Source organism: Felis catus, chromosome D1, assembly GCF_018350175.1.
Source record: "Felis catus isolate Fca126 chromosome D1, F.catus_Fca126_mat1.0, whole genome shotgun sequence".
NCBI classification, from domain to species: domain Eukaryota; kingdom Metazoa; phylum Chordata; class Mammalia; order Carnivora; family Felidae; genus Felis; species Felis catus.
In genome coordinates, this window is record NC_058377.1 from 98,888,610 (window position 1) to 98,913,492 (window position 24,883).

General features: G+C 46.3%; 1 protein-coding gene across 1 annotated transcript in view; it reads right to left on the reverse strand.

Annotated features, from left to right (window-relative positions):
• Positions 1–2,257: 2,257 nt before the first annotated feature.
• Positions 2,258–24,883, reverse strand: part of LRP4 (LDL receptor related protein 4) — a 50,093-nt gene continuing 27,467 nt past the window's right edge. Inside the window, exons 21-38 of the mRNA XM_023239813.2 lie at positions 23,249–23,438; positions 23,029–23,160; positions 21,712–21,852; positions 21,281–21,367; positions 21,003–21,174; positions 20,039–20,201; positions 19,691–19,916; positions 19,037–19,340; positions 17,782–18,000; positions 17,483–17,617; positions 16,585–16,693; positions 14,560–14,704; positions 14,153–14,266; positions 13,558–13,693; positions 9,600–9,667; positions 8,946–9,033; positions 7,189–7,330; positions 2,258–4,760 (exon numbers count right to left, since the gene is read on the reverse strand). Of these exons, the coding sequence (XP_023095581.1) occupies positions 4,428–4,760; positions 7,189–7,330; positions 8,946–9,033; positions 9,600–9,667; positions 13,558–13,693; positions 14,153–14,266; positions 14,560–14,704; positions 16,585–16,693; positions 17,483–17,617; positions 17,782–18,000; positions 19,037–19,340; positions 19,691–19,916; positions 20,039–20,201; positions 21,003–21,174; positions 21,281–21,367; positions 21,712–21,852; positions 23,029–23,160; positions 23,249–23,438 (2,904 nt within the window). The 3' untranslated portion in view covers positions 2,258–4,427. The remainder of the gene's footprint in view (positions 4,761–7,188; positions 7,331–8,945; positions 9,034–9,599; positions 9,668–13,557; positions 13,694–14,152; positions 14,267–14,559; positions 14,705–16,584; positions 16,694–17,482; positions 17,618–17,781; positions 18,001–19,036; positions 19,341–19,690; positions 19,917–20,038; positions 20,202–21,002; positions 21,175–21,280; positions 21,368–21,711; positions 21,853–23,028; positions 23,161–23,248; positions 23,439–24,883) is intronic.

Here is a 24,883-nt window from a genome sequence, read left to right on the forward strand (position 1 = left end):
TGTTACAAAACAAAGGCTGCCTGAAACATCCCCAAACACACATCCCATTAAGTGGATCAGTTGAGTCATTTTCACATATGAAGAAAAGACACACTCATACAGACTTTTTTTTAGCTATAAAAAGGGCTCAACTCCATTTGTAATCATTATGTCCATAGGTAGAAATAACTGAAGTTTACTATATGTTCTTGAATGTCAGTGCATTACACTTAGAACCCTGTACACCCTCAGCTCTTGCAGATGCCTTTTCTAAGTTCCTATGTAGCACTGACTTTGTTTGCTGTAGGCTTAGGTTTGGTGAAAGCTTCAGATCATGCCTTGGAGACCTCTCTGTGGGCCACAGAGGATCCATCTCTGTTCATCTCAGGATCCATCATCTGTTCATGCAATATAGAAAGAAGGGCAGTGACTACGTTTTGAACATAATTAGCTTATAAAAATATGTCCAGTTGGTTAGAATTTGACTAACTCTCTCCCTACTCATCAGCGTCAGGTTTTATATCTAGAGAACCAGATAAGGACAACTCTTGTTTCATCCTTAAGGTTTCTCGGAAGGAACATAAAAACAAGTTTCAGGCCAGAAATAACCTTAGCAATCATCTGGCTCAACCTTTTCATTTTACTCATCAGGACAGTAAAAGCCAAGGCATGTGCATAACCCGAAAACAGGATGCTAGTCCTTGACAGTGTTGCTAAAGTCTCATCTGCCCACTGCCAGATTGTTGTCAAGACCTGGGCCACCAGGCCCAGCCTCTTCTCCCATTCCCATTTCCTGCTGAAGTGACAGGACAGTCACAGATTAGTGGGATCTCTAAGGCTCAGGCAGTGTCGAATACCTGATTACACTGGCTCGTGTGGTGACAAGGTGTCAAAATATAGTCACCAAATTTTGTTCTCCCAGAAACATCTCCCAGGCTTTCAAGCAAACGGTGTGTGCTCAACGCATTAATTTTTCTTGTCATCTGAAAAGTTCTTCCTGAGTTCTCAGCTCAAGTGGTCACTGTTCATGGCCTGGCCCATAACCCCGAGCCTTTGGGAGGGGGTACTTTCTACAGGTATATAGGCTTATACTTTAGGCTGGATTTCATCACCTAAAATGCTTTTCTCTCAGTATGAGTTATTAAAAAAAAAAGAAAAGAAAAGGAAAAAAGAATGGTTGAGCAAGGGGATAGTTGTCCTTGAACTATTCCACTTGTTTCTGTTCTGGTGCACATATCCCTTACCAAAGTTGAAAGAGTTACACACTGTACATTAGTGTCAGATCTAAAAAAAAAAAAAAAAAAAAAAAAAAATTAGTGTCAGATCTCTTGTCATTTAAATACAAGAGGCTTCAGTCTTTCTTGCTTTCTCTTTCTTTTTTTTGGGGGGGGTATGTAGGGTGGGGGTGGAGGCTGTTGCTAGATTCTAAGCTCTGTGGTCAGGCTTGGCCCATAGTAAGTGATAAACGAATTAACAGAAGCATTATTCTATAAAAGGTCTGTGGTTTAGAAAATCAACTACTGGGCTCTGACATAAAATTCTACGTCTCGCACGGGACTTCCATGATTCCTAATCATCATTAGGAACCTGAGAAGGGAGCCCAACCCCCTGTCCTAGCCTTGAGATGTAGTGGATAAATTATAACAAGGAAGCTTTTTTAAAATAAAAGGAAGAAAATAAAAATAAATAAAAGGAATCTTAGTGTTGATTTGATCCATTCTTCGAAACTAGGAAACTTTACTAAGATCAAAAAGAGCTAGTAGCATATCTGGGCCTTAATGAACCTTCCTTGTCCCCAGTACTTTTCTTACTATATCTGACAGTCTTGCCAGGGACTATCATCACAAGGCAAAGTCAAGTTCTGTGACAATGAAGTCCTCATAGACCTAGAACAGAAATAGAAGATATATAGTATATACGTCATATACTTCCTTCCAGCGCCTGGAGAGGTCACTAATAATCATGACACTTTCCCCTTGGAGTCTCCCCAGGACCTCACGCAGCCACTGCCAACCAGAGTCGACACTCGAGATTAAAACCTGCCATCCCTGTTCTAGAGGAAGTGAGGATTTCACAAGCCAATGAATTCTGGTCTTGACCTGTCTTCTCAAGATGAGTTGACCCTTCAACCAGGAACCTCACACCTTTTGTTGTTCTTCACCATCCTCACGTCCCCCAAGGACTTAAAGGTGATGTTGCAAGAAGGTTTTTGAAAGCATGGGTCTGCCAGACAGAGCGGGTGCAATGATTAGTCATGACTCCAAGCCAGGCACAGTGATTAAGAAAAGCTAAATTTATATTAAATTATCATAAAGTCCTAAAATACTGAACATAGTGGTTAAATAACTCCAGAAAGTCCAATCTCTCCAGTGAGTAACGTTAAAACCATTACACATGAGCGCGGGAGAATCACTTCCATTAGTTTAGGACAAGAGAGGTTTTGCTTTTTACATAGTGAATCAGTGCTCAAATAGAGATTTCTTCAAATACGTCTTTTCTACATTCTGAACAGCCCAAGTGCAATAAGATCCTTCCCCCTTCCCAATCAAGAAAATGCCACTTTTCTACTTTCTCCTCATCCTCAACCAAGAGTCTGAGGACCCAAAGTGCTCTTTTCCTGCCCTGTCAAATGTGAAATGTCTCCCTTTCATCCCATAAGTGGCACCTCGCCTTTCCCACTTTGTGTACTGGAAAAGACTTGCTGGCCTGGCCAGGCTGTCCTGTGTGGGCCCAGACCTGGCTTGGTCACTAACAACAGGGCACCTGTCTCTAGCAGCCTTAGAAGTGACCAGAAAAGCTTTGCTCTTATCTTTTTTTTTTTTTTTTTTTTTTTTTTTACTCACATGTTTGGCAGCTGATTTCTCAATACCAAGAACCACAGGAGAGGTTTCAAATCAGGAAACTTCCCCTACAAGCCCTCGCCTCTCTTCTCAGCCCATTGTCCTCTCCTATTGCTTCTTGTTCCTGGGTGGAGGAGGTCTGGATCTGCTCCAGGCTGAGAGCGCTTCATCAGTGGTTCTACCTTTCTACATCCTGCCCCCTACTTTTGTGTCTTGATTTAGCCCTCCTCACCACCACAAGGCTAAGTCAGAAAAAGCAACTTGGGGCGGGGGGTGGGGGGAAGGAGGGGGCTATGTAGAAGGTTTAGGGCTGAGAAAAAGGTCTCAACTCCCCTGATACTAGCACGAGACACACGCTCTTTGTGTGAATGGGCACGAACCAAGTGATGGCATCACAGCATGGAAAGTCAGTCACTTAGCCGGGAAAAGAGTTGGAATGGGAACTTCACCACCCCACAGCCACAGGTTCTCTGTCCACTAACTTTGATCCCTGAGCACTTGAGAGACAACACGGGAGGTTCAACCTCATGGATACTTCCTGTTAGGCCCTGGGTGCCCCAAGTCTATAACCCAATCTCTCTTCCTGACCATTTATGAAGACTTTTGGCCATTTCTTTGAAAAGTTGTTTCACGGTCTCTATGCTCAGAATCCCAGAGAATGAGCGAGGAGAGGGTGGCAGAACATGAAGGTCCAGGTGATATGCGGCTTTGGGTCTAGACAGCGCTGGTAAGATGTTGCAAAGACTTAGCCCTCGGGGCCCCACATTCCTCAAGCCCCTGCTCACAACCTGGTAACTTAGAGTCAAAGACATAGGAAGGGTACTGGCCAGCAGTGGCACCAGCGGGGGAATTCATATTAGCTGCTGCCATGCGGTAAAGGCCCTGTCATCGGAAGGTAGAAAAGCTTCCAGACAAACTAGCAGGAGGAAGAACAGATTGAGCCACACCCAGATCTCACCAATATCGGCAGCTGAAAAAAAAAAAAAAAAAAAAAAAACAACAGCAGCTCTTAGGGCAAGAATAATATCCATTGCCAGCAATGGACAGGACACGCGGCCCAACCACCCTAAAAGCTTTCTCATGTTACCAATGCACTTGAGGCTGGAGGCTTCCCAGATGCCCATACCAGCTGGGCTCACTCCTCCTTCCTCTCTCAGCCTCTATCCTTCATCTCTCTCTTTACCCTTGACCCCTGCCCCAGCCCCTGATGGGCAAGTTCTCTTAGAGAAGCGGCCAGGCTGGTTCTGACGGGAGAGAGGGAAGTCTTGGATCATCAGTTCTTGTGAGGCAGGGTACCGGGGAAAAGCTCTGTGCTGAGGAGGAATCATTACTGAGCCTAGTTTTGGGGGCTCAGGATGGGGTGCAAGAGGTGAAGTTGGCGGTAAAATCCAGGTCTAAATTTTCGGGATGCACCATCATTTCTTGTGCACAGGTAGTTATGGACTCAGGTGGAAACAGTTCCCGCGGAGGACCCGGGAGCGGTTATGGGGTGGGAGGTGGAGGAGAAGGACGAGCACATAGGAAGGGGGCCTGTTGTATAAGTGAGCACAAGGACCGGAAGTCCATGAAGGAGAGGGAACAGGCAGGGAGGGAAGGGAACGACGGTGTTTAGACCTGGCTCTCTGAGGAGAGCTTGCGTTCATGTTTCCAGCCCGTGTCTGGCAGAGAGCCCCGTCTTTCAGGAGTGGCTGCGGTATGGACACTGCTGCACTCAGACTGCTCTTCCTGCAGCAGCTGCTCTGTCTCCGTGTCATCCAGGGAGCCAGAGCTGGCCTGGATGGACACTGTGTCTGTCTTCATGCACACATGATCCCGCAGAAGGCCCCCCCGTGAGCTGCGGAGTTGCTTGAGGTCGTCCCACTCAGCATCGTCCCCAGACAGAAGGCAGATTCCCTCTACAATCTTGATCTTCTCCTTGGTGTAGTTATGGTCAGGCCCGCCCTAGGGTGGAGGGTGGGGAGACATGGTCAGTCGGCTGGCTCTCTAAAAGGATCTCACGGTGAACCGGAAAAGGAAGTAGATGGGGTGAGAGGAGGTGTGAGGGGTACAAAGATCCCACAAACAAATGGGGAGACTTGGTCAGAGAGCAAACAGATGAGTCGGCCTAAAAGGAGAGTAGCAGCTAGGATGATTATTACCCTTCTCAAGACAGGGAGGAGGGAGAACCATGGCTTCCAGTCCTGCATCATCCACTCACTGGCTATGTCACCTTGGGCAAATTACTCAGCATCTCTAAACTCAGTCTCCACATCTGCAGTGTGGGGAGAATAACAGTATCCATACCTCATAACCAGTTGCGGTGAAGGTTCAATGAGGTGATACACATAATGCAGTTAGTAGGTGCTTGACACATAAGATACGTTAAATCATGTTAGGTATTGTTACATTGTTATTGCGATTTATTAATGGGACACCATGCTGATATGCATGGCCAAAAGTAATTGACAAAGGCAATTCAACGTGCATTTATCTGGGATTTTAAACTCTTCCTGTGCTCTTTTGTTCTTAATTCTCTTCTTCCTAATTTTGTTAAGGAGAAAACTTTTGGGAGGTAAGACAGGAGGAATCTAGAAAATCTCCTTATTGAGATTTTGAGTGCCAATCCTTTGGGACCCCATAACCTTTTCTGGGAGGTTACTCTGGCTCTGCTCCCACAAGCCTTGGGGCCATTCTCAAGCAACCTGGGATTGTTCCAAGGACAGCCTTAAGTTCTATTCAGGCTTCTCCCTTTGTGGATTTCTCAAAGAGGAGTCTTACTCCTGGTTTCTGGGGGATACCAACCAAAATGCCACCTCTACCAGGACACAATGAACCGTGGCTGAGATTCTGTCCTGGGACAGTATTCTCACCGAGAGCTCTGCAAATGTTCCTCTATTTTAGTAGCAATTCAACTCCACAGATATTTACTGAGCCCCTGCATTAAAGAGGATACTTTGCTGATTGCCCTCTGGGAGTGACAGCTCCTTCAATAGAGCAGAGACAGACACAGATAGCACACAAGCACACACGTGCACGTGCGTATACACACACTCATTCCCCCAGCACACCCTCCAAGCTGAAATTAGCATAAGATTAGAGAGAGCCATGCAGTCAGTGTCTTCACCTCAGAGACACGCTGGGTAAGCTAGGGAGAGGTGGGGGACACGGCACTGGCAGTTCGGGTGGGGGGGGAGGAGAACACCACGCCCTCTACAAACACACTGCAACAGGTACCTGAAATCAAGAGGAAATCAGAAGAGAAAGGGTGAAAGACTGTCAGAGGGGTGAAAGAGCTGCCGAGGAAAGGCACACAACAGAAGAAAAGAGGTCACACACTTGTAAGTTCTAACCTGTGAACCTTATCATGGTTCTTTCCTGGGGCATCAGACACTCTAGGAACCTAAGACTCAAGAGTCTCTCAAAGATACTAAGTGAGAATGGGATCTACCATCCCCAAACTGAAAACTTCCTGCAGGTTCTGTTTTGGCTTACAGTGGAAGCTCTTTTAATATGGAAACTCATGGAGCCAGAAAGCATGGGATTATTATGTGAAGTGCACTCATTATGCATGGTGGCCCTGTAGATATGAGGGCAAGTTTTGACTGTGCTAGACAGGCCAAGAGAGTAGAACGATTAGGGTTTCATAAAGGATATAACTTCTGATGAAGGGTTACAGGATTTTAGAAAAAGCAGCGGTTGTATTAGACTAGGAAAATCTGAAATCCCAGGCTACTGATTCCTTGTGGAAATGGGACTATTTTTCAAGCCTAAACACTCAACAAATAATTTTTCACTGAAGCAACAAAGGAGTTAAGAGAGCAAAAGCATGTAAACCTTCAAAATTCTAGAGAAATCTCTTAAGATTCTGTGATAAGAGGAAGAACAGCAAAAACATAAACAAAAACAAACAACAACAAAAAAACCAGCCATCGCCAGCCATAGGTGCCAACAACTTGGATCAGAGGTTAGAAAAGGGAGAGTCCAGGAGCTGTTGGGTTTTGAGGGGTATTGTCTAGGCGTCTGGGGTGCTTCACAGGGGCCTCACTGCAGGGGAATGATGACTAAATGAGGAAACACCTATGAGCCTAGTAAAATATCTCCTGGCAGGGAGGCGCACACTCCCATGCTTTCAGACTCAGACCTTCTGGAATCTGCTTTCTAACCTTGCTCTCACTGAGGTCCCTCAAGCCGGTCCCTCAGAGAGTCTACATCTGTCCAGAAACCCAAATCACATTCATTTCTTCTGTTCACTATGACTTCCAAAATGGTAGATGGGACTGCCCGGCATCCCTCACTGATCCATTCAGGCAACTGGAGCGTATCCTTCCCCCCTCCAGAAACAAACACAAACAAACAAACAACCACCTTGACTATAAACTTGAATTTTTACCTCTTTCTTATAGCACAGTTGATTGTACATGGCTGGTTTCGGGATTGCTTCAATTTTCACTTCTTGAGTGGAAGTTCGGTAGGAAGGGTTGCTGTAGGTCAGGTTTCCCATTCCCGGGTCAGTTAACTTGGATTTTTTGTGTCTTTAGGAGGAAAGGTGATGAGAAATTAGTTCAGATCTTTATCGGGGTGATATCTGGGCAAGTTGTAACCTGAATGTGGTAGGCAACTTCTTTTTTATTTATTTATTTATTTATTTATTTATTTATTTTTATTTTTTTGGTAGGCAGCTTCTAAGACAGCTCTAGAGATCCTCGCCTCCTGCTTCTCCCACCTTCTGAATCCCTGCTCCTTGAGTGTGGGCCGCACCTGATGATTCACTCACTTCTTATTTATTTATTTTTTTATTTTTTAAGTAATCTCTACACCCAAGGTGGGGATCGAACCCACAATCTCAAGGTCAAGACTTGCACCCTCCACCGACTAGGCCAGCCAGGCGCCCCTGGTGATGCACTTCTGAAGAACAGAAAATACAAAAGTGACGGATGCTAGATTAGGTTCCAGAGAAACTTGTGGCTTCTGACTTAGGTTGCCCTTACTCTCTCTTATGCTAGCTCTGGGGAAGCAAGCTGCCAAGTGGCCAGTTGTCCTTTGGAAAGGCCCCACAAGGCAGGGAACGGATGAGAGTGACCTACAGTCAACAGCTGGCAAGGAGCTGAGACCCTCGGTCCAACAGCCTGTGAGGCACTAAATCCTGCCAACAGCTACACACATGTGCTTGGCAGGGAATCCCTCCCCGGTCAAGCCCTGAGATAAGACCACAACCCTGGCTGATACTGGACTGTAGCCTGGGAGAGACCCTGAGGCAGAGGCATGCAAGTAAGCTGCACCCAGATTTCTAACCCACAAAAGCTGTGAGATAATAAATGGTTGTCATTTTAAATTGCTAAATTTGGGAATAATCTGCAATAGATAGCTAATCCACTGTGTCAAGACAGATCTATGTTTCAATCCCACATCTGTTACTTACTAGCTGGGATCTTGGTAGACATAATCTAAGCTTTGTGAGCCTCAGATCCTTATCTGTAAAGTGAGGAGTAATAATACCTGTATTATGTAGCATTGATACATATTCACTAAATAGTAACGGTTACTATTATTATTAGTGTTGTTGTTATTGTTGCTGTTATTGTTGTTGTTGTTGTTGGAAGCAGGAGCCACAGCAGCATAGCAAAATCCTAGTATTTTTGCTGCAAGCTGTGTTTAAAGCATTTGGAGAAAATATACAGAGGGTCATAAAAAGGATTCTAAAGTGAAAATGACACACTCCACCTTCCCAGGATGATCCCTACTGAGCAATGACATATCAAACAATATTGGGGTAAAGGCCGTGGTTATATGAAGAGAAGATCATTTCCACCTTCGGTGGTTTGAGGTGAGGCAGAGTAGAGGAAAAGCAAAGATGGCAGCATCAGTCCCAGCTCTGTCTCTTCCCGTGTGACCTTGGGTAAAGCCCTCTGTATCCTCGTCTATAAAGAGAATCCCGAGGGCTGCTGTGGTCCTAGTATCAGAAACCTGCTTGGGCTGTGAATGAATGGTGAAGAAGAATCAGAGTTCAGGTTCTACCTCGCTCTGACCAGGGACCTATCTTTGACATGAGGCTGGTCAGAGGTTAGATCAGCAAGATGTGGAGCTTCAGGAGAGCACAGATAATGAGGACCAGTGACCATGTGTCCCCTGCAGCGAGGCTGAGGTTACCTGTACAGCATCAAAGCTGCAATTGCCACCAAAATCAGCAGAATGCTGAGGAGTCCACCGATGACGTAGCTGACATGAAGTCCTTCCCCTAGAAGAACAGAGAGACACTAGGTGGGGGCCACGGACAATCTTCCAGCTGGCGTGAGGGGTGGGAAGACGAGGGTTCCTTGGGTAGGGGTTGGATCCCACACCACCTGAGGATAGCCAGGGAAGAGGCCGCAGGGGTAAGGGTAGGGGGCTGAGAAGAGATCTATGGTCCTATCTCTAATCCCAATTCCAATATTTACTACCCATGTGACTTAAGGCGAGATGCTTAACTTGAAGCCTCTGTTTTCTCATCAGTTAGATGAGATAGTTAGATGAGCGATAATAAACCGCTCCTAGCCTGCTGGCAATGACATGTGACTGTGTATATACATATACACACATGCACACGTGTGCATGGGCACACATATATACAGCTTAACAAATGGTTGGCATATGGAAAGTACTCTGTAAGTGGTGGCTAACTAATGATTGTTTTTTCTATGGATTCAGTCTGAGAAATGGGTTTGACAACCCCAAAGAATCCCTATGAAGGTTTTGGAAGGTATCAGTGGAAATTCGGATTCCTTATACCTTCTTTTCCAAAACAGTTGGGCACTCAGGGCTCACCTGGAGCAGCAGGTATGGCCTCATTGGAATGTGCACAGAGGCCCAGCCGAGCATCCTTTTCAGAGCATCTGTGGGGCAGAGAAAACTGAATGTGAAGGCTACTTGTATTTGATAAAGACCTTGCCTTCCTCTAGGAAAGAGGGAAAGTCCTGGGAAGGACAGGGGGAAAGGCTTTTGAGCGGGGCTTACTGATATTGGATTGTACCTGATGGGAGACATCAGAAGCACAGACCAGGAAATACAGAGAAATCAGTGTGAGTCACTGTCTTCGGGATGCGATATCATGTTTAAATGAGTTTTAAAATATGTACGCTTATTATTTTTATTTTAATTTAAAAACAATTTTTAAAAATGTTTATTTATTCCTGAGTTAAAGAGAGACAGAGTGTGAGTGGGGGAGGGGCAGAGAGAGAGAGAGAGAGAGAGAGAGAGAGAGAGAGAGAGGGAGACATAGAATTCGAAGCAGGCCCCCGGCTCTGAGCTGTCAGCACAGAGCCCGACGTGGGTCTCGAACCCACAGACCGCAAGATCATGACCTGAGCCAAAGCTGGACACTTAACTGACTGAGCCACCCAGGCACCCCAAAATATGTACTCTGTAAAGAAGATTCCTCCAGAAAAGGAGAAGCAGGTCTGGAAGGAAGCTAGAAGTCTGCTGAAACAACACTAAGGATATCAATAGTAGGGTTCGTTAAGCTACCAGGATGAGCTGGAAGAAACTACCAGCCAAGCAAACCTCTGACTGGATACAGATTATCACAAGGTCTAAATAGACCTTGAAAAAAACCCTGTTTTTCTCCTCTTCATTCTTTCAAAAGAGAATATGCAAGATATCCAGAGGGAGGGATCAGGGAACCAACTTGAAATGCTAAGGAGGTAATTTCTTTGTGGCACATTATGAACAAGCAATTAAAGGCATCTCCTGGGGTGCCTGGGTGACTCAGTTGGTTAAGTATCTGACTTTTTTTTTTTAATGTTTATTTCTTTTTGAGAGCACAAGCAGGGGAGGGGCAGAAAGAGACAGACAGAGGCTCTGAAGCAGGCTCTGTGCTGACAGCAGTGAACCTGATGTGGGGCTCGAACTCACAAACAGCAGGATCATGACATGAGCCAGAGTTGGACCCTCAACCAACTGAGCCACTCAGGTCCCCCTGTCTGACTCTTGATTTTGGCTCAGGTCAAGATCTCATGGTTGTCAGATACAGCCCTGCAACGGGCTCTGCACTGGGCCTAGGCGTGGAGCTTGGTTAAGATTCCCTTTGTCCCTCTTCTTCTGCCCCTCCCCCGTGTGTGCACATGCTCTCTCTCTCAGAAAATAAATAAGTAAATAAATAAGGCATCTCCTAAAAGGCTAGAGAAAAGCTACTTGCAAGAACATTTGAAACCAAGATGCATGGAGTCTTCAAATAGACTGTGACCCTAAGAAAGTATCTGAGTAGGGTTCGAAAGTTTTCTAAACTATCCTAAAGAAAATCAGATTAATCATGACTGATAGTACTTAAAAGTTAATGAGAAAAATACATGTTTATGTCTGGGTATTTGCTTTTCTATACAAACTTCTAAAAAGAGAATATGGGGCAAATAGGACAGATTTGCTCATGTGCAAATGTTATAATTTTATTTTATTTACTTTTATACCCCCAATTCCAGTTCTCAGACTTTATTTACTTTTTTGTAAATGTTTATTTGAGAGAGAGAGAGACAGAGAGACAGAGTGTGAGTGGGGGAGGGGCAGACAGGGAGACACAGAATCTGAAGCAGGCTCCAGGCTCTGAGCTGTCAGCACAGAACCTGACACGGGGCTCAAACTCACGGACTGTGCAAGATCATGACCTGAGCCGAAGTTGGCCGCTTAATCCATTGAGCCACCCACGTGCCCCTATTTAGCTTATTTTTTAAGTAGACTCTACGCCCAACATGGGGCTCAAACTCATGACCCTGAGCTCAAGAGTCACATACTCTACCACCTGAGCTAGCCAGGCACTGCACAAATTTTATTATTTTATCTTATTATTTTATTTGTTATTTAACTTTCTTTTTTCTTTTTTTAAGTTTATTCATTCACTTTGAGAGACAGCATACACGCGTATGCGCACATGCTCCAGCAGGGAAGGGGTGGAGGGAGAGGGAAGGAGAGAGAGAATCCCAAGCTGACTCTGCATTGTCAGCGCTGAGCCTGATGTGGGGCTCAGACTCAACCGTGAGATCATGACCTGAGCCGAAATCAAGAGTTGGATGCCTAACCAACTGAGCCACCCAGAAGCCCCAAATTTTGTAATTTTAAAGACATGAATCTAGAGTTCTCCTCTGGGATTATTATTATGTTTCTGCTTTCAGAATTGACATCAAGTGTTAATTATCTTTTTAGCTAAAGTTGATAATAAAAATAAAGAGACTGGTATATTACAATGGAAAAAAATGTTGTAAGTAGAAAAATGTCTGGAAAGATAGACACCATTAATCAGCCATAAAAAGGAAATTCTGCCATTTGTAACTACATGGATGGCCCTTGAGGACATTATGCTAAGTGAAATAAATCAGAGAGAAAAAGACAAATATTGTGCAATTATCACTTATATATGGAATCTAAAAACAACAACAACAACATCAATCCCAAACTCATAGGTTGCTGCTTGCCAGAGGTGGAAGGTAGGAGGAGTGGATAAAATCAGTAAGAGTGGTCAAAATGTACAAACTTCTAGTTATAAGTCCTGGGGAAGTAATATACAGTATCGTGACTATAGTCAATAATACTGTATTATACACTCGAAAATTGCTAAGAGAGTAAATCTTCAAAAGTTCTCATCACAAGAAAAAGACTTTGCAGCTATGTGTGGTGATGGATGTTAACTAAACTTACTGTGGTAATCATTTTGAAATGTAAACATATATAAAATAGAAAATATTAAGAGTAACTATACATGGGTACTTATTTCTTCTTTATTCCTGGCTGCATTTTCAGATTATTTTTTTTGCAAGGCATAAATAAAAAACATAAGAATTTTTCTAAATTGAATCTAATATCATATTTAATCAATTTTAAGATCTGTATTGTTCTCTATTCCAACATCTCTGGAACAGGAATGTGTCTTACAATCAGTGGCATCTCATAGTTGAGGTTGGTCATTTTTTCAGTTGAAACTCTCAAATCAGGATGCATCTTTTTTTTTTTTAAGGTTTTATTTATTTTTGAGAGAGAGACAGAGTATAAGTTGGGGAGGGGCAGAGAGAGAGGGAGACACAGAATCTGAAGCAGGCTCCAGGCTCTGAGCTGTCAGCACAGAGCCGGAAGCAGGGCTCAAACTCAAGAACCACGAGATCATGACCTGAGCCAAGGTTGGAAGCTTAACTGACTGAGCCACCCAGGCACCTCAAATCAGGATGCATCTTAAGTGGATAGCACCATCAACTTAATTAAATGAAACATTTTATACTTGATTTGAGAACTGTTCATGTTTATGCTTGCTTATTTAATAATAAGGTGTGTGTATACATGTGTGTGTGTGTACACGTGCATGTACGTGCATGTGTGTTTGAGGTCATTATAAGCTAAGGTCATTACATCCCTGGGGATGTTCCAAGTCATAACGCCACAGCCCAGAGACCACTATGACTTGGCAGCTTCTAAGCAAACTGTAGGACAAGACCATATACTAAATGTGTTATGAGAACAAATGTCACCGGAAGGAAGGAGGAATGCCATGTAGGAACTCCTCTGAGTGATTTCTCTCTCTAAAGCTGCTCTTAAAACTTCTCACCCTCAGAGCTAAAAAGAGATCCACTTACAACAATCTACAAGTCTATATATCATCTCCAGTTCCAAAGAGCAGGGACGGGTGGCTCATGATGTGACCTACTTCCCATGTGCCAGAATTATCGAGCTAAGACTGTGGTCTTCTGCCGGTGGAAGATGGTGATTTGGAGAAAAGAGCCCTCAATCCCATATTGAATTCACTTACCTTCCTTCCACCTCCTCCAGAGATGTGTGGGTCCGGGTGGTTGAGGAACGCAAGGTGGTAGGAAGTGTGTTGGGTAGCACAGGGCTCCTTTCACTTATGCTGGTAGCCCTGGGAGCTGGGGGCACTAGACCAGGTACTGAAGAGAATAGGAGGATTGAAGTGAGCCACTAGAGCCCCAAATCTCTACATATGATCCAAGAGTAGCATCCTGGGTTACCTGACAGAGCCATCTTATAGCTGCCTTAATCCTACACATCCTCATTAGAGGCTCTTCATACTGTAAATAAAAAGGATTTGGACTCCAATATTCAATAGCTCTGGATGGGCTAGCTGGTGCACAAAGGTCAGGAAAAGACAGCAATTCACAGGCCACCGCAGGGATCAGAGATTCAGGAGACCTGAATTCCATTCTTGTAAATGCCAGAAGCTGGACAAACTCAGGTCTGTGCTATTCCAAAGCTCAAACTCATTGTTCTCTCACTCAGCTGTAAGACTCCCCGAGGGGGATCCCACCCAGAAGGACAAAACCGAGGCTAATGATCCTCTGCCACTCCAAGGACCCTGCTGTTCCAGGGCGTCATTCAGTCCAACTCACCAAGGGAGCAGGGCCGGCCATCGGGCTCGTCAGGACAGGCACACACGAAGTCAGAGGCTCTGGCAAAGCAGAGGTGGGTGCAGCCTCCATTATTCACACCACAGGCATTGGTCCCTGGAGGCAAAGCAGGTACGTGTCTGGTCTGGGCTAGAATCGGGTCTCCCAATTTGACACCTCTCTTTAAGGAGGAGCTCCACGGCTACCTCACTCCAAGGGACAGTAAGGCAGAAGGGGCATAACCACATGGGGCTGAAAAGGTCTAAGAGCTTAAAATGGGAACCAAAAGGCTCTCCTGTGGCTCTAATGTCTCAGTCTGTTAACTCAGGGACTGTTAATACAGTCGCTGGGATGATCAACCACCCCACTGATGGTAAGGAAGCAAGCAGGCTCAGGACCCAGGGGCCCACCTGTCTGCCGCTGAGGAGAAACCACAATGATATCCATGAGCCCTTCCACATTCGCCAACACCGTCTCCTTGCTCCGGCCTGAGTACTTGTCGACACGCTGGATTGACTTGGTCTGCCAGTCTGTCCAGTAGATCCACCTGTCCTGCTACTCAACAGGGAAACCCCATAAAGAGTAAATATTATTCAACAGTCTGACCTCAGGTACAGCTTCTGTGCTTTAGTATGTGTACGCCCTCTGCTGAAATGCCCTGTGTCTCTTATCCAGCATGCCAACTTCCGTGCGTCCCCCATATCGCACTGTCCAGGAAATCTCCCCCAGTCCGTATGGGATTCATTCCTCCATGCTTTTCTGTGCCTTCTACAAGTGAGTTTTGGCACTCCACGGTCATTTGTTTACATGTCTGACATGTAAGATTAAGTTCTTCAAGGACAGAAATGTCTTTCATTTCTTTCTCAATTTCCAGTACTAACTAACACTTCATCCCCAGTCAGTTGACTGAGTGGCTCAATGAATAAATGAGTTCTTGTACCTGGCAAATAGGAGTAACTTAGGGCCAGGGGGTCCTTCTAAGGTCGCTGCTCTTCTGGGCCCTTCACAAAGAGCCCTGGCCCAAATCCTCTGGTTACTTCTAGGGGAAGCTACCTTCTAAAAATGTTTATTTATTTAGGGGCCCCTGGGTGGCTCAGTTGGTTAAGTGTCTGACGTCAGCTCAGGTCATGATCTCACAGTTGGTGAGTTCGAGCCCCACGTCGAGCTCTGTGCTGACAGCTCAGAGCCTGGAGCCTGCTTCGGATTCTGTGTCTCCCTCTTTCTCTCTCAAAAATAAATAAACATTAAAAAAAAATTATTTTTTTTTTTTGAGAGAGAGAGCATGAGCAGGGGAGGGGCAGAGAGAGGGAATCCCAAGCAGGCTCTGAGCTAACAGTGATGCAGAGCTCGAACCCACAAACCATGAGATCATGACCTGAGCCGATACCAAGAGTCGGTCGCTTAACCAACTGAGCCGCCCAGGTGTCCCTAGGGGAAGCTGCCTTCTAATTTAGTGATCCTGAGATTCTCAACCAGGGGTGGGGAGGGCAATAAAGGTGGTTCCCCTCCTGCTTCCAGGTATACATCAGAAACCCCAGGGGAAATTTACAGATCGAAAAACCACATTCATTATCATCATTCATTATCATCCCTAGTTTTACATTTGGAGTACGGGGGTGGGGAACTTATTGTTAAGTACAGCCAAACTTTTATTGGCTGGTAGGATATAATATTCAAGACAGATAAGTGGAAGTTTGTCAAAAAAGAACATGGAGTTTTAAATAATTGAGAATCCCTGTTGTGGCTCCAGGCTTGATAGATCTCCTCTTTCCCTTCCCTGAATTATTTTACAGGAGAGGAACTCAAAAACGATCGCCAGTGATAATTAAAAAGATTAAAAATAACACACACTGAGTGCCAGATGCTGTGCTGATGCTTTGCGTATATTTCAGGAGGACGCTATTATTAAACTCACTTATTTTACAGGTATTAGAGAGGTTCAGTATCTTATCCAAAGTCGCAGTCATTCAATGATGCAGGCAGAGCTTGAACCCATGGAGCTGGCAGATTAGAGGTACTCAGTAAGCATGTACCAACTGGCTGGCTGCCTCAAAACTCTGGCTCTTAGCCACTGCAACCTACTGCCACTAAGCCAGCTGCCTGGACTCAGATATTGGGAACACAGCACTAGGATCAACTACGGACCCTGTTAAAATGCACGTTCCTGGGCCCAACCCTCATGAAGTAGATTCTTTTTATGCCAAGGCCCAGGAACCTACATTTGAGAGCCACTCCTTCAAATGCTAGAACATGGAGTGGTGTTGCAGGAGTAGCAGGCACATGGTGGCAAGGCTTCAGTGTACAGGAAATACCCCTAAAATGAGCTTCCATAGCAGGATCGTTAAGTAGCAACGAGGGTTGAGGCTCCCAACTTGGAACCCCAAGGAAACACCCCCCGTCAAGGAGGTTTAGTTACCTCTCTCCTGAGCCAGTACCTGAGTGAGAGCAAAGGGGTGGGACACGTGGCTGACTAACACCTGCCGTAGCTTCCCATTGAGGTCAGAGCTCTCAATCCGGTCCAGATGGGCGTCCACCCAATAGATCCTGAGAAGGAAAAGTGAGAAGAGGGCTGCTCAAAATGCTTGCCAAGAAGCCCAGTCCTTCCCCGCAAGGAGCTATCTGTTCCCTCCTGAGCTAACTGGTAGGTGCTGTGAGCGGTCATAAAGCACCCTTGATGAGAGGTCATTGCGAGTGCCAATGCTGAAGAGGGGAAGCTGGGGACTCAAATGGGGGGCCAGAGCTGTGTGGGGCGGGGTAGAGAGCCTAGTGACCTCTGAAGAGCCACCCTGCAGGCTCATCTTCAGCAACCTGATCACCCTTTGGCTCCTTCCCAAGAATCTAAGCCGAAATTCTTATGAACACTCTTTAAGGAAGAGATCTTGGTCTATAAGGAGCTCATTGAGGTTATCCCAACTCTCCAGGTGACTTAGATTCCTTTCCCTTCTTCTGGGGGCAGAAAGAGAAACTGCCTCAAATCCCCTTTCACCCTCTTTTCCTGCCCTTTAGCATTTTTTTATCTAGGCAAGGAGTTGCAAATTCCAATGAGCAAAGGGATCAGAAAAGCAACAAGCGCAAAAAATCAGCCTCCGACAAATAAGGGGTCACAGGATGTGTGGTCCAGCCAGAGGACGTGCTCTGCTAAAGACACTCAAATCAAAAACATATAAACCACACAAACAAAATCCATCTGAGGATTGAGGGCTTGTCACTGCTTTTTCCCTCCTCACCTACCAAGGAGCTTTCTATTTTTCTTTTGTTTTCACTATCTGAATCTCAACCATCTTCTCCTGTGCCCACCCAATTTCCAGAAAGCAATTGGGACAGGATTCCCACCTGCGGGTATCATAGTCCAGGGTAAGGCCATTGGGCCAACCCAGGTCTGTGTTGATGAGGACCTTCCGCTCAGAGCCGTCCAAGTTTGCCCGCTCAATCTTGGCAATGTGGCCCCAGTCTGTCCAGAAGAGGTACCTAAGGTACAACACTGCCATCATCACCAAGGCATGGGAAGATGGTACCAGAGGTTGACAGAATACAGGGGACACGCTAATACCATGAATACAGAGGCATCTTCCAAGGGACCCTTCATCAGGCCCTTCTTCCCTGGGTCTCTTTTCTGCTGGCCGTAAACTTACCCCTTCCTGGGGAAAACGGCAATGGCCCGAGGCTCATCCAGGCTATTGTTGATCAGCACTTTGCGGCAGGAACCATCTAGCCTTGATGCCTCAATGGTATTTCGGCCCGTATCTGTCCAGTACAGATTCCTGGCCACCCAGTCTACTGCCAGCCCGTCGGTGGTCTTCAGGCCACGCCCGATCACTGTCTCCATGTTGCTGCCATTCAGATCTGCTCGCCTGAGGGAACAGCTCAGGGTTGGGTGACTGACTGGATTGACCAGAAATAGACTGAAGTCCCTTTAATCCATGTTCCCATAATTGGATCCCTACTAGAGGCTCCAGAAGGGCAGAGACCACATCTCTGTAAGTACATTCCTCAGCATCTAGAACAGTAGGTACTCAAAATATTAGCAGAATTAATGAATAAAAAATTCTTGGGAGGACAGAGTATTTCCTGGTATTAACAGTGGATGTTTGGGCCCGTGTCTTACAGAAGATGGGTTAGTAATTCCCTATATACCTTAGGGATAAAGATTGCTAGGTGGTAATTATAAGAAAGGCAAATTTGTCAAAACCTACCTGTACATTTTTCCATCAGCCCTACACCAGGGTGGGGGTATGTCACAAACATTTAGGGGACTTCTCTAAACTATGTATCCCCACCTGTCCCCAGCATGAGACCCTAATACACCCCTCAGAGATAACTGCAGGGAATGTCCCTATTCTTTTACGTGAGAATCTCTGTCATGGTAAACCCCTCACACTAGTGGGAGGAATCACATTCCTCAGCTATGGTGGGGTAAAAAAAAAAAAATGGAAGGAATAATAAAAAGTAAAATAAAACAAAAAATATTTTTAAAACCACAAAAACACAACCTTGGAAACCATCACAAGCCTTGGCATTTGGCCAGGGCTCCTGTATTATAATACAGATACATGGTTTAGTTACATGGCCTACTCATCAATGAGTTTTAGGGGATCCTTGGAGCCCCCACAGGGCCCAATGGTGAGGTAAAGCCTCCAGGCCCCCAGCCTGACATGTCCATTTTACATACTGGGCTTCTCTGCTAATCTGGAAACAAATAAGCAAACAAACAAAAACGTCAAATTTAAACTCTGTTATGAGTGATAAGCACACAAGTCAGGATCAGAACTCACTATCCAAGCTGCCAAATCACTCAGTCTATTTAGAGGTCAACAGAGATCATAACCTCACCCCGTCAGGGATCAAACACAGATCTATGTCCTCTGGAGGTTTCAGGGATATTCCTACCTGATAACATCCAGGAATACATCTGTGTAATAGACCTTTCCATCCACACTGTCATAGTCCAGGGAGATGACATTGTTGAGCTCAGGGACGGGGACGTGCACATCTGTGTGGTCGCTGGTGTCCAGCGAGATACGCCGGATGGAGCCGCGGCTGGAGAAGAGTAGGTAGGTCTCGGGAGAGGGATCACACGTCTTCCCATCTCCCTTCAGCTGGATGCCAGTGGGGCAGGCACAGGAGAACCCCGAGGGCCGAGGCAAGCAGAGGTGGGAGCAGCCGCCATTTCTAGAGCCGCATTTGTTAAAACCTGGTGAGGCGAGAACATGAGCTTTGACACCCAGCCTGGAATACTGTGGGAATCTTACAAGGGCCCTAGTTGCCTGATTCTCTGCTGTTCTAAGTGACAGAATTTGGTACCCAACAGGGATGAGGTAGAAGAAGTCCTTTGAAGGTGTGACAGCATCATGTAGTTATAGCACCAGCCACACCCGGAAGGAACAAAGCCTGATCCAGGAAGGGGGCTTAGGTAGGTCTTTGTCTCTGAGATTCTAAAAGGATCTCTGTGCTGTGGATGTATCTCTGTCACTGAGATACACCCCCCACTCCCCCCGCCCCGGAAAGCCAGCTCTGGCTCACAGCCCTAGGGGATTTTCTCACCCAGTGGCTGTGCCCGGTCTACGGCCTGGATGTCCATGAGGCCTGGCAGGTTGGACCTCACCAGGATGACATTGCTGCCAGTACCCTTGTCAGCACGGTGGATGCTACGGGTCTGCCAGTCAGTCCAGTAGATATAGGAGCCAAGCAGGGTGAGGCCATATGGGTGCTGCACGGGAGATACCAGTGTGTGCCGACTGGCGCCGTTCAGGTCAGCGGCCTCAATTCGCTGTAGAGGAAGGAGTGGGTGGGGGGTGGCCGTGAGTGGACCGGGAGCCCTGAGTGGAGATCCTGAACAGTCCTCTCCTGTCTTCCCAGGCTTCCGGGAAGCAACAGGAGCAGTATCCTCACCTCAGTGTGGGCATCAGCCCAGAGCAGTTGGGAACTGGCCTTGTCCACGGTCAGCCCATTGGGCCATCCTAGGTTGTTGCTGATGAGCACAGTCCGGTCTGAGCCATCCATTCCAGACCGTTCTAGCTTGGCATTCTCCCCCCAGTCTGTCCAGTACATGAACCTGGGCAAGGAAAAATATTAGCTGTTATGTCCAGAGCCCCTAAACACTGTAAGTACTGACAATATGCCAAACACTGCAAAAAGTATTTTATGCAAAAGGTGGAGTTGTTGTTTATGGGCTTAGAGTTTCAGATTTGCAAGATGAAAAAGTTCTGAAGATCTGTTTCACCATAAGGTGAATCTACTATACTGAGCTATACACTTAAAAAATGGTTAAGGGGTGCCTGGGTGGCTCAGTCAGTTGAGTGTCCGACTTCGGCTCAGGTCATGATCTCACGGTTCATGGGTTCGAGCCCCACGTCCGGCTCTGTGCTGACAGCTCAGAGCCTGGAGCCTGTTCAGATTCTGTGTCTCCCTCTCTCTCTGTTCCTCCCCTGCTCTCACTCTGTCTCTCTCAAAAATAAAGATTAAAAAAAATTTTTTTAATGGTTAAGATGATAAATTTTATATTGTTTTTTACCACAAGTGAAAAAAAAAAAAAAAAAAGAACTTTCCATGTACTGCCTCACTTAAGTCTCACAAGAGCCATGGGGTATATACATTTTCATTATCCCCTCCATTTACAGGTGAGGAAACTGAGAATCAGAGGCTAAAGATGCATCCTGGGTTCCTGACTCCAAGGCTGGTGCTTTTTACCTCTATATCATCCTACCACCCTGAGTCACAAGGAGTGGAACAGCCCCAGGGAGGTGGGGCACACTTGCACTTCATAGCCCACTTTCACACCTGCCAGGGCCCCAGCTGAGCCAGCTCCCAACCCCTGCCCAGAACTGCAGAGCCGGCTCTCACCCCAGGCTCTCACCCCATCTCGTGGTACAGCACAATGGCCCGGGGGCTGTCAAGGTTCTGCCACACCAGCACTTTCCTCATGGACCCATCCAAGTTGCCCACTTCAATCCGGTTGGTTCCCGTGTCTGTCCAGTACACTTTCCGACCAATGGCATCCACTGCGAGCCCATCTGTGGTTTGCAGCCCTGCAGGAAGTCAAGAGCACACACTGGCTCCTGCCTTAAAACAGATGGGCTATTTCCCCAGCTCTGTAGCCAGACACATGGTCCCCGGGCTGGGAGCAAGGCTCACCTGTGGTGATGATGTCCTCATGCTGTGAGCCTTCCAGATCAGCACGGCTGATGCTGTGCAGTGTACTGTCTGACCAGTACACCTTTCCTGGAAAGGAAAGGCTTGGCTCAGCCCGGACCTTCACCTCTCCAATGGACACCCCCAGCGGACTCATGCTCTGAGACACCAGGGCATGTCAGAGAGCCCCATACTGCTGAGCAGAGGAAACCAAGGGAAATATGGAAATATCATGGCAGTAAAAGTTCTTGGCAGAGGTGGAAAGGAAGGCCCCAAACCATGCCTTCATTACGAAAGAGAAAGTGTTGTGGAGATGGGGGCAGGGCTGTGCCAGAGGGAACAGGGAGCCTCAGGCTCTTAGCAGGAAACAGGTGGTGGGGGAGGAAGAATTGCAGTTGCAGTAGGTAAGGGACAGAGAGCAGGGCCACACAGACCTTCCTGGGGATCCACTCCAATGGCAATGGTGTTCTTCATGGTAATGTTGATAGGTACCACCACATCGGCAAAATAAGGGATGTCCAAGGAGACCATGCGTATGTCTACTCTCCTGGCGAAGATGAGGAAACTGTTCATGCCTGCCCAGGTGGGGAGAAAAAGAAAGAGGACAGTCACCCTAGTGTAGCCAGCAAGAGGATCTGAAGCAAGGCAAACTTGAGTTCATGCCTGTCCCTGTCAGTTTCTAGTTGTGTTATCCTGGGCAAGTGATTTAAATTGTTTAAGCCTTCGCTTCCTCATCTGTAGAATGGGGATAATAGCAGGGTATCTGCAGGATTAAAAGAGATCATGCACAGAAAGCACTCAGCACTAGGCCTGACACATATCATAAATGACAACTCTTTGTTAATATGTGGAAGTGACTCCCTTTGAAGGAACTTTTACCATGAGGTTGGAAAAACTTCATGTTAAGTTAAAGAGGGCTCTCCCTATAACCTGGCAGGCCTGATTCACAGATCCTTTCTCATTCAAATTCCCAAGAAAGTTAGGTTTCAAATGCAGCCTGCCATGTAGCATCCCCTAGGGAGAAACGTCAACTGCTAACATCGGGGCGGCTACACCAGGCCCTGCTTCTGGGACCCTCCAGAAGGGTTGTCACATACCTTGTACGCTCACAAAAGCACCACCTCCAATGTAGGTACCATGACTTTGGAGAGATCATATGTTTTAATATGTATTATACCAGCTATGGGCACATAGAACTAAAGTGACTTGTTCTAACCAAACCAGTATATTATGACAATTTTCCAACAGTGAAAGTGTCTGAGAACAGAGCATCTTTTTCTAATATGCATAGAGACACCATAAGAGCCAATTAGACTCTGCCTATGATCCTGTCTACCTGGCCCCCTGGGCCGCTTCCTGGGCTTCTCCTTTTTTCTTTTTCTTTACATTTATTTATTTTTGAGAGACGGAGAGAGACAGAGCATGAATGGGGGAGGAGCAGAGAGAAAGGGAGATACAGAATCAGAAGCAGGCTCCAGTCTCTGAGCTGTCAGCACAGAGCCTGACGCGGGGCTCAAATTCACGAGCTATGAGATCATGACCTGAGCCAAAGTTGGACATTTAACCAACTGAGCCACCCAGGCGTCCCTGGACTTCTCCTTTTTTTGTAAAACTTCTTGGTCTCCCCCATGCCTCTCAGAGTACCAGGACCCATGGTTTCTCAGCCAAACTGGAGTCCCTCTACAGGGAAGGAATAGAGCCACTGCCCTTCCTAGAGAAGCTCTATCCAGGTCTGTGATGCTCAAACTCACCCGGTGAGCAGGTCTTGCCATCGGGCATCAGGTTGATGCCCGTGGGGCAGGTACAGCTGAAGCCACTTGGATTTGGGGACCGAAGACACAGATGGCTACAGCCACCATTTTCCATAGCACATGGCGTGGACACTGGGTAGGGAGAAGGAGGGGGAATCAATGGTGACGTCTATGGCAAAGGAGGACCAAGGAAAAGCCGGTGCGGGCAAGGGCCGCTCACCTGGGGGCCGCCGGCGGTGGAAAACATGGATGTCCATAAGGTTCTCCAAGTTCTCCTGCAGGGTCTCCCGGTCCAGTCCTGTCAGCCGGTCGGCACTCTGTATACTCTTGGTCTGCCAGTCAGTCCAATAGATGCGCTCTCCATACAGGGTCAGCCCAAAGGGGTGGGGGAGCTGGCTTCCAATCAGCACCTGCCAGGGACCCCGCACTTGTGTCATCCCCCATCCAGGCCCGATTGCACAGAACAGTGGTCAAGAGCTCAGGTGTGGAGTCAGGTTGGAGTTCTTCTACTATCATCTGCTGTGACCTTGAGCAAGAGCTGGTTATAAAATCTCTCTGACCTTTGGTTTGCCAATCTAGGATATGACCATGACAGTGCCTGGCTCCAAGGGTTGTGTGATGATTGTAAAAGACCACGTATGATTTACATAATGTCAAAATATCTCTGCACGAGTTACTTATTAATTACAAAAGGAAAAACAGCAACTTCACAGTGGACACCACCGGAACCACGCAAAGTTAGTACCACAATAATGGGACAAGCGGACATCTGTGCCTGCTGATGAGACACACTGAGAACTCAGGACATGACTTTATTTAATGTAGTATTCCTGCCCCAAATACATAATCTGAATCTAATTACAAGGAGACATCAGACAAATTGAGGGACATTTTACAAAATAACTGGCATTTACTCTTAAAAAAATTTTTTTTTCAACTTTTTAAAATTTATTTTTGGGACAGAGAGAGACAGAGCATGAATGGGGGAGGGGCAGAGAGAGAGGGAGACACAGAATCAGAAACAGGCTCCAGGCTCTGAGCCATCAGCCCAGAGCCCGACGCGGGGCTCGAACTCACGGACCGCGAGACCGTGACCTGGCTGAAGTCAGACGCTTAACCGACTGCGCCACCCAGGCGCCCCCAGGCATTTACTCTTTAAAAATACAAAGATCAAGACAGGCCTAGAAGGGACTTATTTCCTTGACTGGATGGGTTAAATAATTATGAGGAAGTGTTCCAGATTACAGGTTAAAGATACATGATTACTAAACACAGTTGTGATCTGGGATTGTATCCTGGCCTAAGAAAGAAAAAAGGGGTGAAAAAGCTATTAAAGGACATTATTAGGGCAATTGGTAGTGAAATTGAATATGGACTGTGAATTAGACAGTAATATGGTATCGATGTTAAATTTCCCGATTTTGATCACTGCACTATGGTTACTAAAGACAATGTTCTTGTTCTTAGGAAACTGAAGTATTTTGGGGTCAAGGGCAGGACGTCTCCAATTTAATCTCTGATGGTTCAGAAAAATAATATGCATGTGTGTGTGTATAAACAGAAAGAGAATGGTTCAACAATTTGACTATCCTTACAACTTTTCTGTAAGTTTGAAATTATACCAATAAACAATAACAAAAAGAAAGAGAGCGATCACGGGTCTAGGATGCAATTGGTGATTAAATCGTGTTAGCTGTGATGGTTATACCATCTGTGCACTTATACCCCCAGCCCACCATCTACACAAATCCCTAGTTTCCCTTCATCATCATGCAATGATCCCCCATCCATCCCGCCTCTGCTCTGGAAGGCAGTCACAGCTTCAAAGGGACAGCACACGCCTTAACGCTGGTCC